Genomic DNA, 19,226 nt, shown 5'->3' on the forward strand with positions numbered 1-19,226 from the left:
AAGTTCTACACACACATACACAAAAGGAAATCGGTTGACTGTAAATATATTGTATGAACAAGAAAGGAGAAAATCGAATTACCAAGCTAAAAATGTGTCATTTCCATTTTAAGATGGCGTAGAGAAAATGAAAGTTTTAACAATTTGAAAATTACCTGTGTGCCTCTACTCTTTTTTAAAAAAATGGACACGGGACTTTATAATGTATATTTATTAATTTCTGCCTGCCTCCTTTTTCCGTACAGGGCATGCTGCTGAAGCGAAGTGGCAAATCACTGAACAAAGAATGGAAAAAGAAATACGTCACCCTGTGTGACAATGGTGTGCTGACCTATCATCCAAGTTTACATGTGAGTATTGCTCGTTCGGAGAAATTCGCAGGTGTTGGGCTGTGAGGGGCGGAGACGTCCCAGCACAGTGAAGCCTGTCAGCTCTGTTGGAGGCTAAAGTAGTATTTAAATGAGAGTCAACATCTTAAGTGAGAGTAAAAAGACAGGAACAAGTCGTAAAAGAGAAAGGAGGAAATAAAGAGATCTGTCGGAAAATCTAGACTAGGGAACCCAGGGTCAGCTTGAGCAGCTGAGGACAAAAGCAAGAATGAAATGCAATTCATGAGTCCGTTTTTAGTGTCCGATAAGAACACATACCACTTTGTGAGGCACGTTCGTTTTCTCTGTGTAATAAAATCTCTTCTGCTGGTGATTTTTATAAGAGAGATTATAAGACAATCAATTTCATCATTGGGGGAAGAGTAGACATTCCAGCCACGGGGAGCTCTTTTAGAAAGCTCTGGTAAAACCTGAAGACGGGGTGTAATGACTATTCCAGAGCAACACGGTCCACGAATCCTGCGTGACGTTTATCTGCCTTGATGTAGACACATGCGTAGATTAGAATATATATCATTAGCTGGTTGTTCGATTATGTCGCCGTGTCAAGCTTTTCATTTTAAATACTTTACAAAAAATTGCACAGTGATTGGCAAGAAGTTAGAAATAAACATACTGAAGAAGATGAAAACCCCCAAATACCCACTGGAAAACGTGACTGCTCACATTTTGGGGTGTATATTCCCAGCCATTTCTACACTCTGTGCTCTTTCCTTCCACAAGCAGGCAGTCCCCCTGTGCACATGGCATGTGGCCTGCTCTCCTAGACGATGCAAGATTGTAGGCACCTTCCCGTGTCAGCAGATGTGTGCCACCATGTTAAACAGTTATATAACATTAATTCTGCACCTGTGCCCTAGCTGACTTAACAGTGTCTCCAGAACAGACATTTGGCAAAGTAAATGGACATTTTGAATGACTTCTGCTGCTGTCAGTAACTCTAGTCAGTGTCCTCTTTTGACACTTCTGTGCCCTCATCCGTTCCCCGCAGTTTCCTAGCCCTAGCCTTCCTGAGTTGAACAGTGTACGCTTTTATGGGCTTTGGGTATGTAGTGTCAGATTCCTGGAAAGACGGTTATCAGCTCGTCTCCTCTGGCTTTTTCCCCTGCACTCTCAGGAACATTTCCCTTTTTAAAAAACCTTTCCAATAGGATGGGTAACGGACGGTACCCTCGCTGTGTAGTTTGCTTGCTGGGGTGAATTTTGCCCTTTTCCCTCTTGTCTTATGGCAGTGGCCTCACCTTTCTGAACCGTGTGAAAAAGCATGTGTTTCTTTAGGTGTCTCTGGTGTGTTTCTCCTGTTGATAGAATGCTTCCCTTGCTTCACCGTTAAGTAGACTTTTGAGATACATACTTCTTCTTTTACAGAGGAAATTCCTTTGTGCTTGATTTATGTGGGGTTACTTGGGGAGTAGAGTCAGGCTGCTTCTCCAGTGACCTCCAAACCAGAGACTTAATACCATCCCACGAGACCTGCCTGTGACAGTCCTTTCCCCCTCCAGGTCTTTGGGGTTCTCTCCGCAAAGCTGCTCCATCAACAAGGAGGCTGCCCTTTCCCTGGTGTAGTTCTTCCAAAGACCCCGTCAGAGAGCAAAGCCTCAGTATTGACCCGTTTGCTTTATGTTACTTAGAGGGAGACGTGCAGTCACCATCTTCTTGCTGGGAAGTAAAGAAAGTGAGATCTGATTGACGATGCATCTTAAGTCGCCTTACGCTCACCTGCTAAGCTCAGGTGCCATCAGAGGGGCATTTGCTCCTTCTTGCCAAGGGGGAAAGATGATAACAACAAAAGACGGTACTGGAACATTCCTGTAGGAGGGCTGATGCCCACTTACTTTTCATCTCAACCTCTTGGTGATATAATCACCATCGGTTCTTCAAAAATTCTCACACACAGTCTGCTTCTTGTGATCGTCCTCAGTGCCATGTTTTTTTTTTTTTTCTTTCCTGTGTATGCATGGATATTATTGGAATCCAGAAAAGGAGCACGGTGGGGCTTTGTTATGTAATTGTAGGGCCAGCAAGAGCCAGTGTCATTTTAAAGTGCATTTCAGTTAATGCCAGTCTCTTGGGAACTAGAGTTATTGATGCAGGTACACAGTTCCCCAAGGGAGTGGCTTAATCTAGAAGTGGATTTGAATTACTAGAGCATGAAGGGATGGCATGGCCTTCGTTGTAATCCTTCACTGGTTTTGTCTATACAGCTAAGCTTTGGGTGAAGGTTTAGAGGGCAGTGAGTTTCAGGCGTATTCTCTGGCAGGTACCCGGAATGGATCTGTTCCAGTCTAAGTTGTTGGGAGCTACAGATCCCCAGCAGCTGAGCTAGACTGGCGTTCTTCGGTTCCAGATGGGAGGAGGGTGTTCAACGGGATGTCCAAGGGCAGAATCCTGACTTTTCCTTAAGAAGAAACTCGGGAGCATGCAGATGTGTTGCTAATTCAAGTCCCAAAGTTCTGCATCCTGGAGAACGGCCCCATTCTTTGAGTCTGGAAAATTTCAAAAGGTGATAGAACCAAATGGTCTCAAACACTGATCGCGCTGTATCACTCACTCCCTGGGTTATCTCCAAGATGTATTATGGCAGAAAGGCCTGCTAAGCTCATCGGCCACTTGTGCCGAGGACCTAAGTGGTTAAATGTTGGGCAAATCTTGCCCAGGTTGGCGGCTTTGTGTTTCAGTACTGTCGGTCATCACCCTCGTACTGGCCATGGAGCAGGGGACCTGCATTGATCTCAAGTAGCAGAGCCTACAGCCTGTTCCTCTCCAGGGAGCCAAGGAAAAGAACTTGGCGAAACACTCTGACATTTTCAGATAGTTTTCTACAAAGATTGTGTTTGTCCTTGGTGGAATAACTGTGCCAGCTCCTGTGTATCCTCGTAACTTTTGATGATGAGGTAATTTATTTACCAAAAAGGAAACTGGCGTGCTTTTTTGAGGGTGGGATTCCAATAAGGTAATGCGCCTGTGATGGGGTGGGGGCGTCTGAGAGCGATAGGCTTGAGATGCATCAAACGTGTATCATTCAAACAGATGTTAGGTGGGGCCTGTAGCAGCCCCAGCGGCCCCTTCAAAACCAGCATTTACCTGTTGCCGTGTGGCTCTCTCCTTGGTGGGATAGGAATTTATTTCCTGTGCACACATGCACTGCACACGGACTCCATCAGGCTGGACCCTGACTCTATCGCGAGTCACCTTCGACGTGGTGTCCTGTTGAACCCAAGTGTCTCGGCGGGGTCTTGCACACAAGGAAGACTGGAGCAAGAGTAAACGATTGAATCAAGCTCGTGTGGAAATAAGCCAGCATGGTGAGGGCCCTGAATTGTTCTGTTGCAATCAGAGTGCGTCACCTTCAGAGTGATGCCTGCATCAGAGAGCGTGGTCTGTAAGGCTGGACCCCCTTTGCAGGGGCTGATCTAGACAGCTCCTTTGTTAGCTGTCCAATTTAAAATCCCAGATGACCCCCCTGACCACTGCTCCTGGACCGACAGGCAGGCAAGGCCAAGAGGTCATGAGAAGGTACAGAGTTTGCTGCTGGACAGAGCTGCCCCACAAGCCCCTCCTTCCCCAGCCTTGCCGTATCACCCCCTCAGCTCCCCTGGGCTGCCAGCGATGCTGGTTTTCTCAGATGTTTTCTTGGACAGGATGCTCCAGCAGCACTGGGCTCTACCTTTAACTTACTTTGGGTGCTGTGGAAGCAGGAGACTGACCGTTTCCTTTAAAAAAAAAAAAAAAATACCCACCCGACTCTTGTAATTTTTTTGTCTTCGTTGGATGCCCTTTAAAAAAAAAGATCTCCCAGAAGAGGTCAGTTCTATCCTTGAGGGAAACAGATACGGTTTCCTTATTACACAGGTGTCTGTGGAAGTGTTTATGAAAAGATCATCCTTCGGACCCGAACCACAAGTTTCAATGCGAGCAGATGTCTCGCACGCATTGGTGGGGTGGAAAACAGACCCAGCCTTTGGACAAAATAAACAGTCAGTGTGTGGCCCCAGCTGTGTGCCCAGCTTGTGGAATCCTAGCAGGATGACATGCTCTGGCTTGTCAGAAACTGTGGCTTCAGAAACAGGCCGGCAGTCCTGAAACTGGGGTCCTCAGCTTTGCAGCCGGCAGTGGGGTTGGTGTGAGACCAAGTTCACTGAGTGCTTGGAATGGGTCAGCTGCCAGGGAATCTGGCGCTGGTCCTCCTGCATGGCCTGCCCCCCTCAGGGCTCACATGCACAAGATTAATAGAAAGGGACCTCGGGTGATGTCCCCAGGACATCACTTCCCGCTGGTCACCATAGCTTCAGATTTCCCTTTCCTTCTGGCACATCCTTTCACAGCCGCATCTGCTTCCCAAGCCCTCGAAGTCGGCTCAGTTTGATGGCATCATCCCGGATGTGTCTTTCTGTTTTTCACCCCAAGCCTCATCTCAGCTCCTACACAGATTATTTAGGATCCCAAAATCCTTGGTCCCTCCGACACACAGCTTGGCCTCATTCTGCCATTTCTGTAGCACAGATGTCCCTAAGCCTTCTCTGTACCGCGGATAGACATCATTGAAGGAAGCTTTTTCACCCCAGGCATGTTTCCTGTTGTTGCAAACCTTAAACAGTTCTCTTAGGGAGGAGAGACCCTCTCCGGGCAGTGGAAGAGAATCGCTTGTGTGTGGCCAGATCGTAGGAAGTGATCATCTGGAAATCAGAGGGAAAGTGGGCCAAACATTGATCCCACCCAGACGGAGAAAGTTCCCTACAAGTTGATATCAGCAATGCCTCTGGACCCCAGATTTACTCACTCTGTGGACCGTGAAGTCTCAGCCCCACCCTTCGCCACTGCCACCCCTCCTGGCCTGCTTCTGCTCTTCCCCAGAGGCTCAGGGGCCGTCGGCAGTGGCTGGCTGGGGCTCATGGGATCTCCCTTCCTCCTGCATTGTAGGTAGAGAGGAGGAGATGCAGGCACAGGGGGAAGAAGTGATGGTGGATTTCAACCTAGGTGTTCCTAAAGATCGGTGGTTCCCGCGCTGGGGAAGGAGAGCCATGGGGTCTGGTGGCAGGGGCAGAATAGCTGAGCAGAGCAGCCGGTGGGGGGGGACCGCAGGAACCCACAGGTCCACGGCATTGTCTCTGTAGCTGAGTGTATCAGCGCCTGGTCTGTGGTGGACCTGGGCCGCTGCCTTCTCAGAAGGCGGAACTTGCCTGTGAAGCTTCAGCTCACACGTCCTACCCTTCTGCGTACTGTCAGGCTTCATTTCTTCTCAGTGTGCATTTTTAGGTAGACATCGAGAAACTGGCCGGCACCGCGTCTGCTCTGGAAATCCAGAGAAAGAATCCTTTAGCTGCAAGGGGATGATTGGTATTATTGTCTTCTCCGGATCACTTCAGACTCTTAAGAGCGTGTGCGTCTGAAATTGTCACCAGGAACCCCTAGCAAATGGAGGCTCACAGAGTCAGTTGGACTTCCAAGGACACCCCCCATTCCAAGTTTGGAGTTGCTGGGTGGGATCAGTTTCATGATAAGACAAAGACCCGGGCTCAGAAAAAAAGCCAGTTGATTTGATTCGTCTTTCTTTCTCAAGATGCTGTTATTAAATTAAATAAAACCTAGAACGCAATTTAGATAACACATGGAAAACTCAACCAAGATAACGAAGCTGCTTTGGCTTTGTAGAGTATACAACTGCCCTGGTTTTCCTAGGATGCAGGACGTCCAGTGCTAAAACCTGGGAAGTCCCAGGCAACTGGGAGAAGTTGGTCACCCATGCTTCAGGACTGACCAGCTTAACTGCTCTTTCATCTCCACGTGGCATTTTGCAAAGACAGCCCTAAGTATATAAATAAGACTGAAATAGTAAAAAGCAAGCTGTTGGTTTCCCTGGTGGTGCAGTGGTTGAGAATCCACCTGCCAATGCAGGGGACACGGGTTCGAGCCCTGGTCCTGGAAGATCCCACATGCCGTGGAGCAACTAAGCCCGTGCGCCACAACTACTGAGCCTGCGCTCTAGAGCCCGTGAGCCACAACTACTGAGCCTGCGCTCTAGAGCCCGCGAGCTACAACTACTGAGCCCACGTGCCACAACTACTGAACCTGTGCTCTAGAGCCCTCGAGCCACAACTGCTGAGCCTGTGAGCAACAACGACTGAAGCCCACGTGCCACAACTACTGAAGCCTGTGCACCTAGAGCCCGTGCACCCAGAGCCTGTGCTCCACAGCAAGAGAAGCCACCTCAATGAGAAACCCACGCATCGCAACGAAGAGTAGTCCCCGCTCGCCGCACCTAGAGAAAAGCCTGCGTGCAGCAACGAAGACGCAGTGCAGCCCAAAATAGATAAATAAAAATAAACACATTTTTAAATAAATAAATAAAAAGCAAGCTGTTGACTTCTGCTGCTGCAACTCCATTGGTCTATATTTTTTGGATCCTCGGAGAAGAATTGTGCAACTATAAGACCTTTAAAAAGCCTTACCTGCTTAACTTTTTGGGGGGAGGCACATCTTAGTGTCCCAAGGTTTTGTGACACTTTGCTGGGTCCTCGTCTGGATGGGTGAAGGGCAGCCTGTCCTGTAGCCTTGGATTCCCTTTCTGTGGACTTGAATGTGAGCCTTGGGGAGCACCGTGAGAGAAAAATGGAGAGGATGATGGGAAAGAACTTGGACCTCGGGGCCGCACAGTTCAGCATCGTCACCCATTCATCTTCCGTGTTGAAGGAGCTGCCGTCGAGGGCACAGCTGAAATTCCTGCCGGCAGAGGTGTGGGGCGGGGCGGCGGGGGATTCCTAAGTGGACCTGTAAGAGTTCTCTCTTGGCTGCAGGTCAAGCCAAGGACTTCATGGTGCCCGGACCAGGAGGGCTCTCCCAGCTTCCTCCTTAGCACATGTGGCAGGTGTGGACGGCCCACCTGGCTGACATGTGCTTGCGTTGCTCACACTTTTGAAGTCCTCCCTCCTGGATTTCTTTCCCATTCTGTATGTTGCCTGAGTTATAGCAGCAGCACCTGGGGTGCTGTCATTTCTCCCTGCCCTGCAGAACTAGGCTTTTCCTTCTTACGGGACATTCATTCCTAATCAAGTGCCTTAGACTCTCCAGCTCCACAAAGCCATGGATTCTGCAGGTTGCTGACATTTCCTTATTTTTTCCCCATGGACTTGAACCCTGAATTGTCATCAGAATGCTGATTTCAGTATGTTTCTAGTTTCAAAATCAGGCAGAAAAATCCACCCCTTTACGGATACTGATGCCAAAGTAACAAAAAGATGTGAGACGCTTTCCTAAGTAGGTATGCTTCTCAAAAGAAATAGTTAAAGGTAAAAAGGAGGATAACATTTGTTGTAGGAACAACTCTTGCCTGTACCCACTGCTGGTAACTGTCATTTAAAATAACAATCCTGGGAGTTCCCTGGCGGTCCAGTTGTTAGGACTCTTCCGCTTTCACTGCCGAGGGCCCGGGTTCAGTCCCTGGTCAGGGAACTATGATCCCACAAGCTGCAAGGTGCGGCCAAAAGTAAAAAATAAAACAACACAATCCTCACTTAAAACGGGGACTTTTTACATGAGGATTGAGGATTCACTAAGAATCAGTCCCTTCAGCCCGCTGCACACCCGTGAAGGGAGACCACCACCCCCATCTCTTGAGGTGGTGAATTGAGTTACATTGGGAAAACCTCTCCCTTGTTTTCCCCAGAACATTGCAGAAGCCGGGCTACGGGGCTAGACAGACAAGATTCCAAGCCCAGATTTCCAGATGTAGAAGCTTTGAGTCAGGGAACGACTGACAAACCCTGAGAGAGAAGTCAGGCCTCCCTTCCTTTCTGAGAAGATGCTGTCTGGCGTGTCCTGGCTGTGTCACACTGCGGCAGGCAAGCTGCTTCCTTCTGGGGTGGACGCTTACAGCCGCAGTGCCGGAAGCCGCCCGCGGTCTGTGCGCTCCTCTCCAGCCTGGCTTCTTGCGTTTCTGCTCTCATGCTCGTCATATGCCGGTGGACCTTCATGCCCTTTGTCCACGGGAGGTACACCTGCTTCCCAGGCTGCCCACCTGTCCTGGCGCCTCTCGCGTCTGTACCGCTTCGTCTAGTAGCCTCACCGAGGGCAAGGACTGTGCCCCGTGCCCCGTCTGCCCAGGGCTAGCCTGGGCTCAGCACACAGGCCCGTACCTAGGGGGCCACGTGGCAGGAGCATGGCTGCTCCAGAACTTCACGTCAAGTCTTTGCTCCTAGGCGCCCCAGGCTCCAAACCTGTCCTTGGTGATCCTGGCTCGGCTTTTAAAATTCTGGTGAGACCGGGACGGAGAAGGCCACCCACATTACACAACTAGACCTCCCTAAGAACAGATCAGCTTACGTCGGGGTCGGAAGAGAACACACACACAAATGGCATTATACGGATGCCGTAAAAGCTTAGAACGGTATTGGAACCCAGAACAATCCATGTAAAGGTAGGTTAGGAAAACATGTAGGTATCAGGGAGCAAAGGTCTGGAGCTTTATGGCAACAAATGGGCACTTCTGTTCTCTAGTCCTTGCTCCCTAGCAGGCCCCTCCAGGCCTCACCTGCTCCCTCAGTATCCCGCCATCCCTCCTCCACAGCTCTGGTTTTCTTTTAGTTCCTGGCACTGGCCGTGTTCTGGGGGCTCCAGGTCCTAACAGATGCAGTCGCTGCCACCAGCAGTGTTCTTTCCTGCCCCCCCCCCCTGGTGGTGTCTTATATGTCACTTCCTCCCGGAAGCCTCCTCCCCTGCTAGGCCTGTGTGGGCACCGCTGCTGTGTGCCCGCACCTTACCCTCTGGCTCATTTCCCTGTTCTCTTGCCTTATTTCATGGCCCCGACTCTCCCCCAAAACTGGGAGCTGCTCGGAGCCAGAGACATTTTGGGTCCTGTTGCCAGTGTTTCCTTCACATTGAGCCAGTACTGTTTTGTCGAAGGAATGAAAGATCGATGGCACGCTTAGCCGTATGCGTGGCCTGTCCTCACATCTGTAGGCCTGCAGTTCTGAAACTGTAGGAAAGGAAGGCGCCATGCGACGTTTTTAAGCCACAGAAAAGTGTCACGGTCACTTCCAGGCTCCATTTCTGCAGAATGAAGAAAAGGTCACCGAGGTTGGACAGGAGTTTGAGAGATTTTTTTTTTGGTTTTGTTTTATTTGTAGTAAAATATACATCACATAAAATTTGCCATCTTCACCATTTTTAAGCAGATAGTTCAGGGGTGATAAGGCCATTCACAGTGTTGTGCAACCATCACCCCATCCGTCTCCGGAACTTTTTCATTTTGCAAAACTGAAACTCTGTCCCCATTAAACACTAACTCTGAATTCCCCTCCTCCAGCCCCTGGAAGCCACCCTTCTACCTTCTGTTTCTATGAATTTGACTATTCTGAGTACCTCATAGGAATGGAATCATGTGGTATCTCTCTTTCTGTGACTGGCTTATTTCACTTAGCATCCTGTCTTGAAGCTTCGTCTGTGTTGTAGCATTTCCTTCCTTTTTAAGGCTGAATAATATTCCATTGTATATACATACAATACCATGGGATATATACAGTCCAGGGATTCAACCAACTGCAGATCAAAAATATTCGGGAAAAAATTCCAGAGAGTTCCAAAAAGCAAAATTTGAATTTATCACATGCCAGCAGCTGTTTATATAGCATTTACATCGTATTGGGCATTATAAGCAATCTAGAGCTGATTCAAAGTATACAGGAGGATTTGTGTAGGTTATATGCAAATACTGTGCCATCTTATATAAGGGATTTGAGCATCTGTGGATTTTGGTGTCCGTGGGTGTCCTGGTACCAGTTCCAGGTATACACACCACATTCTGTGTATCCATTTGTTGGATAGGCATTTGGGCTGTTTCCTCCTCTTAACTATTGTGAATGATGCTGCTGTGAATATAGGTGTACAAATACCTCTTTGGAGCTTGAGGTTTTAATGTAAAACTACAGTGTGGGAGAACTACTGAGAATGGTTGAATTTAAAGAAGCCCAGCAGAGAGCTGGGAAGATGGTGGAAGAGTAGGACGCGGAGATCTCCTTCCTCCTCACAGAGACATCAGAAATACATCTACACGTGGAACTTCTCCTATAGAACACCCACCGAACGCTGGCAGAAGACCTCAGACCTCCCAAAAGGCAAGAAACTCCCCACGTACCTGGGGAGGGCAAAAGAAAAAAGAATAAACAGAGACAAAGAATAGGGACGGGACCTGCACCAGTGGGAGGGAGCCGTGAAGGAGGAAAGACTCCCACACACTAGAAGCCCCTCCGCGGGCGGAGACTGCGGGTGGCGGAGGGGGAAGCTCCGGAGCCGCGGAGGAGAGCGCAGCCACAGGGTGCGGAGGGCGAAGCAGAGAGATTCCCGCAGAGGATCGGTGCTGACCAGCACTCACCAGACCGAGAGGCTCGTCTCCTCCCCCGCCGGAGCGGGCGGGACCGGGAGCTGAGGCTCGGGCTTCGGTCGGAAGCCGGGAGAGGGCTGGGGTTGGCGGCGTGAACACGGCCTGAAGGGGCTAGTGCGCCACGGCTGGCCGGGAGGGAGTCCGGTTGAAGTCTGGAGCTGCCGAAGAGACAAGAGACTTTTTCTTCCCTCTTTGTTTCCTGGTGCGCTAGGAGAGGGGATTCAGAGCGCCGCTTAAATGAGCTCCAGAGATGGGCGCGAGCCGCAGCTATCAGCGCGGACCCCAGAGACGGGCATGAGACGCTAAGGCCGCTGCTGCCGCCACCAAGAAGCCTGTGTGCGAGCGCAGGTCACTCTCCACACCACCCCTCCCGGGAGCCTGTGCTGCCCGCCACCGCCGGGGTCCCGGGATCCAGGAACAACTTCCCCGGGAGAACGCGCGGTGCGCCTCGGGCCGGTGCAACTTCACACCAGCCTCTGCGGCTGCAGACTCACCCTGCATCTGTACCCCTCCCTTCCTCTGGCCTGAGTGAGCCAGAGCCCCCGAATCAGCTGCTCCTTTAACCCCGTCCTGTCTGAGAGAAGAGCAGATGCCCTCGGGCGACCTACACGCAGAGGCGGAGCCAAGTCCAAAGCTGAGCCCCCAGAGCTGTGCGAACAAAGAAGAGAAAGGGAAATCTCTCCCAGCAGCCTCAGGAGCAGTGGATTAAATCTCCACAATCAACTTGATGTACCTGCATCTGTGGAAAACCTGAATAGACAGCGAATCATCCCAAATTGAGGAGGTGGACTTAGAGCAAGATTTATTATTTTTTCCCCTTTTCCTCTTTTTGTGAGTGTGTATGTGTGTGCTGCTGTGTGAGATTTCGTCTGTATAGCTTTGCTTCCACCATTTGTCCTAGGGTTCTGTCCATCCGCTTTTTTTTTTTAACTTAAAAATTTTTTTTCTTAATAATTATTTTTTTATTTTAATAACTTTATTTTATTTTATCTTACTTTATTTTATTTTATCCTCTTTCTTCTTTCTACTTTTCCTCGCTTTTATTCTGAGCCGTGTGGATGAAAGGCTCTTAGTGCTGCAGCCAGCAGTCAGTGCTGTGCCTCTGACGTGGGAGGGCCAACTTCAGGACACTGGTCCACAAAAGACCTCCCAGCTCCACGTAATATCAAACGGCGAAAATCTCCCAGAGATCTCCATCTCAACACCAACACCCAGCTTCACTCAGCGACCAGTAAGCTACAGTGCTGCACACCCTATGCCAAACAACTAGCAAGACAGGAACGCAACCCCACCCATTAGCAGAGAGGCTGCCTAAAAACATAATAAGGCCACAGACACCCCAAAACACACCACCAGACATGGACCTGCCCACCAGAAAGACAAGATCCAGCCTCATCCACAAGAACACAGGCGCTAGTCCCCTCCACCAGGAAGCCTACACAACCCACTGAACCAACTTTAGCACTGGGGACAGACACCAAAAACAACGGGAACTACAAACCTGCAGCCTGCAAAAAGGAGACCCCAAACACAGTAAGATAAGCAAAATGAGAAGACAGAAAAACACACAGCAGATGAAGGAGCAAGATAAAAACCCACCTGACCGAACAAATGAAGAAGAAATAGGCAGTCTACCTGAAAAAGAATTCAGAATAATGATAGTAAAGATAATCCAAAATCTTGGAAATAGAATAGAGAAAATGCAAGAAACATTTAACAAGGACCTAGAAGAATTAAAGAGGAAACAAGCAATGATGAACAACACAATAAATGAAATTAAAATACTCTAGATGGGATCAATAGCAGAATAACTGAGGCAGAAGAACGGATAAGTGACCTGGAAGATAAAATAGTGGAAATAACTACTCCAGAGCAGAATAAAGAAAAAAGAATGAAAAGAACTGAGGACAGTCTCAGAGACCTCTAGGACAACATTAAATGCACCAACATTTGAATTATAGGGGTCTCAGAAGAAGAAGAGAAAAAGAAATGGACTGAGAAAAATATTTGAAGAGATTATAGTTGAACACTTCCCTAATATGGGAAAGGAAACAGTTAATCAAGTCCAGGAAGCACAGAGAGTCCCATACAGGATAAATCCAAGGAGAAACATGCCAAGACACATATTAATCAAACTGTCAAACATTAAATACAAAGAAAACATATTAAAAGCAGCAAGGGGAAAACAACAAATAACACACAAGGGAATCCCCATAAGGTTAACAGCTGATCTTTCAGCAGAAACTCTGCAAGCCAGAAGGGAGTGGCAGGACATATGTAAAGTGATGAAGGAGAAAAACCTACAACCAAGATTACTCTACCCAGCAAGGATCTCATTCAGATTTGATGGAGAAATTAAAACCTTTACAGACAAGCAAAAGCTGAGAGAGTTCAGCACCACCAAACCAGCTCTACAACAAATGCTAAAGGAACTTCTCTAGGCAAGAAACACAAGAGAAGGAAAGACCTACAATAACAAACCCAAAACAATTAAGAAAATGGTAATAAGAACATACATATCGATAATTACCTTAAATGTAAATGGATTAAATGCTCCCACCAAAAGGTACAGTCTGGCTGAATGGATACAAAAACAAGACCCATATATATGCTGTCTACAAGAGACCCACTTCAGACCTAGAGACACATACAGACTGAAATTGAGGGGCTAGAAAAAGATATTCCATGCAAATGGAAATCAGAAGAAAGCTGGAGTAGCAATTCTCATAACAGACAAAATAGACTTTAAAATAAAGACTATTACAAGAGACAAAGAAGGACACTACAAAATGATCAAGGGGTCGATCCAAGAAGAAGATATAACAATTGTAAGTACTTATGCACCCAACACAGGAGTACCTCAATACATAAGGCAAATACTAACAGCCATAAAAGGAGAAATCGACAGTAACATAGTTGGGGACTTTAACACCCCACTTTCACCAATGGACAGAATCATCCAAAATGAAAATAAATAAGGAAACAAGCTTTAAATGATACATTAAACAAGATGGAGTTAATTGATATTTATAGGACGTTCCATCCAAAAACAACAGAATACACATTTTTCTCAAGTGCTCACAGAACATTCTCCAGGATAGATCATATCTTGGGTCACAAATCAAGCCTTGGTAAATTTAAGAAAACTGAAAGTGTATCAAGTATCTTTTCTGACCACAATGCTATAAGACTAGACATCAATTACAGGAAAAGAGTGTAAAAAATACAGACACATGGAGGCTAAACAATACACTACTTAATAACAAAGTAATCACTGAAGAAATCAAAGAGGAAATAAAAAAATACCTAGAAACAAATGACAATGCAGACACGATGACCCAAAACCTATGAGGTGCAGCAAAAGCAGTTCTAAGAGGGAAGTTTATAGCAATACAATCCTACCTTAAGAAACAGGAAACATCTCTAATAAACAACCTAACCTTGCACCTAAAGCAGTTAGAGAAAGAAGAACAAAAAAACCCCAAAGTTAGCAGAAGGAAAGAAATCATAAAGATTAGATGAGAAATAAATGAAAAAGAAATGAAAGAAATGATAGCGAAGATCAATAAAACTAAAAGCTGGTTCTTTGAGAAGATAAACAAAATTGATAAACGATTAGCTAGACTCATCAAGAAAAAATGGGAGAAGACTCAAATGAATAGAATTAGAAATGAAAAAGAAGTAACAACTGACACTGCAGAAATACAAAATATCATGAGAGACTACTACAAGCAACTCTATGCCAATAAAATGGAAAACTTGGAAGAAATGGACAAATTCTTAGAAATGCACAACCTGCCAAGACTGAATCAAGAAGAAATAGAAAATATAAACAGACCAATCACAAGCACTGAAATTGAAACTGTGATTAAAAATCTTCCAACAAACAAAAGCCCAGGACCAGATGGCTTCACAGGTGAATTCTATCAAACATTGAGAGAAGAGCTAACACCTATCCCTCTCAAACTCTTCCAAGATATAGCAGAGGGAGGAACACTCCCAAACTCATTCTATGAGGCCACCATCACTCTGATACCAAAACCAGACAAAGATGTCACAAAGAAAGAAAACTACAGGCCAATATCACTGATGAACCTAGATGCAAAAATACTAGCAAACAGAATCCAACAGCACATTAAAAGGATCATACACCATTATCAAGTGGGGTTTATCCCAGGAATGCAAGGGTTCTTCAATATATGCAAATCAATCAATGTGATACACTATATTAACAAATTGAAGGAGAAAAACCATATGATCATCTCAATAGATGCAGAGAAAGCTTTCGACAAAATTCAACACCCATTTATGATAAAAATCCTGCAGAAGGTAGGCATAGAGGGAACTTTCCTCAACATAATAAAGGCCGTATATGACAAACCCACAGCCAACATCGTCCTTAATGGTGAAAAACTGAAACCATTTCCACTAATATCAGGTACAAGACAAGGTTGCCCACTCTCACCACTCTTATTCAACATAGTTTTGGAAGTTTTAGCCACAGCAATGAGAGAAGAAAAAGAAATGAATCCAAATCGGAAAAGAAGAATTAAAGCTGTCACTGTTTGCAGATGACATGATACTATACATGGAGAATCCTAAAGATGCTACCAGAAAACTACTAGAACTAATCAATGATTTGGTAAAGTAGCAGGATACAAAACTAATGCACAGAAATCTCTGGCATTCCCATACACTAATGATGAAAAATTTGAAAGGGAAATTAAGAAAGCACTCCCATTTACTATTGCCACAAAAAGAATAAAATATCTAGGAATAAACCTACCTAAGGAGACAAAAGACCTGTATGCAGAAAATTATAAGACACTGATGAAAGAAATTAAAGATGATACAAATAGATGGAGAGATATACCATGTTCTTGGATTGAAAGAATCAACATTGTGAAAATGACTCTACTACCCAAAGCAATTTACAGATTCAATGCAACCCCTATCAAACTACCACTGGCATTTTTCAGAGAACTAGAACAAAAAATTTCACAGTCTGTATGGAAACACAAAAGACTCCAAATAGCCAAAGCAATCTTGAGAATGAAAAATGGAGCTGGAGGAATCAGGCTCCCTTACTTCAGACTATACTACAAAGCTACAGTAATCAAGATAGTATGGTACTGGCACAAAAACAGAAATATAGATCAATGGAACAGGATAGAAAGCCCAGAGATAAACCCACGCACATATGGTCACCTTATCTTTGATAAAGGAGGCAAGAATATACAGTGAAGAAAAGACAGCCTCTTCAATAAGTGGTGCTGGGAAAACCAGACAGGTACATGTAAAAGTATGAGATTAGAACACTCCCTAACACCATACACAAAAATAAGCTCAAAATGGATTAAAGACCTAAATGTAAGGCCAGAAACTATCAAAACTATGTTTTCCTCTTAGAGGAAAACATAGGCAGAACACTATGACATAAATCACAGCAAGATCCTTTTTGACCCACCTCCTAGGGAAATGGAAATAAAAACAAAAATAAACAAGTGGGACCTAATGAAACTTAAAAGCTTTTGCACAGCAAGGGAAACCATAAACAAGACCAAAAGACAACCCTCAGAATGGAAGAAAATATTTGCAAATGAAGCAACTGACAAAAGATTAATCTCCAAAATTTACAAGCAGCTCATGCAGCTCAATATCAAAAAAACAAACAACCCAATCCAAAAATGGGCAGAAGACCTAAATAGACATTTCTCCAAAGAAGATATACACAGATTGCCAACAAACACATGAAAGAATGCTCAACATCATTAATCATTAGAGAAATGCAAATCAAAACTACAATGAGATATCATCTCACACTGGTCAGAATGGGCATCATCAAAAAATCTAGAAACAGTAAATGCTGGAGAGGGTGTGGAGGAGAAGGAACCCTCTTGCACTGCTGGTGGGAATGTAAATTGATACAGCCACTATGGAGAACAGTATGGAAGTTCCTTAAAAAAGTAAAAATAGAAGTACTAAAGGACCCAGGAATCAGACTACTGGGCATATACCCTGAGAAAACCATAATTCAAAAAGAGTCATGCACCAAAATGTTCATTGCAGCTCTATTTACAATAGCCAGGACATGGAAGCAACCTAAGTGTCCATCATCGGATGAATGGATAAAGAATATATGGCACATATATACAATGGAATATTACTCAGCTATAAAAAGAAACGAAATTGAGTTATTTGTAGTGAGGTGGATGGACCTAGAGTCTGTCATACAGAGTGAAGTAAGTTAGAAAGAGAAAAACAAATACCGTATGCTAACACATATATGGAATCTAAGAAAAAGAAAGAAAAAAAAAAAAAAAGGTCATGATGAACCCACGGGTAAGACGGGAGTGGAGATGCAGACCTACTAGAGAATGGTCTTGAGGATGTGGGGAAGGGGAAGGGTAGGCTGTGACAAAGTGAGAGAGTGGCATGGACATATATACACTACCAAACGTAGAATAGATAGCTAGTGGGAAGCAGCCACGTGGCACAGGGAGATCAGCTCTGTGCTTTGTGACCACCTAGAGCGGTGGGATAGAGAGGGTGGGAGACACAAGAGGGAAGAAATATGGGAACATGTGTATATGTATAACTGATTCACTTTGTTATAAAGCAGAAACTAACACACCATTGTAAAGAAATTATACTCCAATAAAGATGTTAAAAAAATAAGAATAAAAATAAATAGAAAATAAAGATGCCTAGCATTAACGAGGGCCCTGGATGAGAAATACCACAGAGAAATTCGCTAGGCCCAGTCATGAACATGGTGGGTTCTGGAGATTTAATAACCTGAATGATGGTCTGAAACCCATGTGGCATGCAAACACCCACCCAGCCCTGCCCACATGGGCCATGGGCTCTCTCTGTGTTTGCCAAGTGCCCTCCAAAGGTGAGGGAGGCTGTCCCTCTCTGCTCTTAAGGTGACCTGGGAAATATTTTTGGCATTCATCCAACGAGTTTTAGATAGTATGATAAATTATTTCTCCCGTATATCAGTGATTTCAAACCCATGGAATGATACTGCCACAGTAGTGTAAATATTTTCATGGAATAGCTACAAGTTTTGTTAGAAAAAAAAATGACTACTGAAAAACTCATACCTATTACACGTACACAAAAATGTTAGATTCTTTATCAAAGTCTTATTTCTGCCCTGAGGAATTCCTTGTTTATTTTAGATAGCCCTTGGGCTTTGAAAGTGTTCAGATTGATGGTTGAAGAGGCCACAATGCAGGCTCACCGTAGTACACGTCTTGATGTTGAGAACGGAGTGACCATAGGTAGGGTGAGATCAGACAAATAAAGTCTTCACATCGGTATAGATTAAAGCACCAGGTAGCTTGGACCCTACCTAACTTAAATTTTTTTCTACGTTGAAAAATTCTTCTGCCTTCTTGCTTTTCAAAAAAAAAAAAAAAAGTAGTATATATATGTTTTTATAACTGTACAGATTTAACCATGTAGCTTGTGGATCTGAGTAAAGCTTCCAGAGGAGTCCTTGGAATATTGTCTTATCAGTACGCAGCATTATGCTTCATCCTTGTACCCAATCTGTATCACTTGGTTTTCCATTTCGGGCCTTTTGGGGGTTACTAATTGTGGTCGGAAATTCTTGCGAAAGGTAAATAAATCAAACCCGTCCATTTTCTTCACTGACGGCAAGTCGCTCCGGAGAACTCTCAGTGGGAGAGATTGGACGTGGGGGACAGTGCGGGAATGTGCTTTTTCCCTGCTGCCAAGAAATGAAATTTCATTATTCTTCGACTTTGTAAGTATGTGCTTCTCCGGTTCTAACCTGGTTGCCGGCTGGTTGCTACAGTGTCGGGAAGGAAGGAGAGGTGGCGATGGAGAGACCTGCTTCTTCTCAGGTGCGCCTGTGGCCGCAGATGGAAACCAATCAAGGTGCGATTGATGTTCATTAAGTGCTTGTCAAAACTGAAAAATTTTCTAATCAACAGCCATGTAGCCGCGGCCCCGCCGATGGCTGGGAGGACCGCCTCTGCCACCGCGGCTGTTTGCCTGTTACAACTCTAGGCTAAACATCCGCTGATGATTATATTAGGCTAAGCTGCGAAGTAAATGAACCGTATCTTATTTAGGTGCCTCGAGCTTCGTGTACTCCTGCCCCGCAGGGAACTTGATAGCGTTTTATGGCTTTAAAATTAGTGCGGCTTCCCATTTGCTGCAGGGTGCTGCCTGTTCTGTCTTTGAACTCAGTAAGCAAAGGGAAGGGGGCCTTTTGTTTTCCTCCCTTGCATTTTAGCAATTTTGTTTTGCATCTTTTCCAGACGGCATTTTGCAATAAAAATGTCTGCCTACCCTGTCCGTGCCTCCCCCACCCCCACCCCCAAAAAAAAAGAAAAGAAAAAGGAGGAGGAGGGAGAAAAAGAAAAAGTGGAAAATGTCACGCGTTTGCCGAGGACATTTTTTTTTTTTTTCCTGTGCTGTGAAGT

General features: G+C 45.5%; 1 protein-coding gene across 14 annotated transcripts in view; it reads left to right on the forward strand.

Moving 5' to 3' along the window:
* AGAP1 (ArfGAP with GTPase domain, ankyrin repeat and PH domain 1) overlaps nt 1-19,226 on the forward strand; it is a 568,640-nt gene that overhangs the window by 352,727 nt on the left and 196,687 nt on the right. For all 14 annotated transcript variants that reach the window (XM_067027214.1, XM_059055294.2, XM_067027207.1 and 11 more), the window contains one exon: nt 246-350. In XM_067027214.1, coding sequence (XP_066883315.1) covers nt 246-350 — 105 coding nt within the window. The remainder of the gene's footprint in view (nt 1-245; nt 351-19,226) is intronic.

The sequence above is a fragment of the Kogia breviceps genome, chromosome 2, assembly GCF_026419965.1.
Source record: "Kogia breviceps isolate mKogBre1 chromosome 2, mKogBre1 haplotype 1, whole genome shotgun sequence".
NCBI classification, from domain to species: Eukaryota; Metazoa; Chordata; class Mammalia; order Artiodactyla; family Physeteridae; genus Kogia; species Kogia breviceps.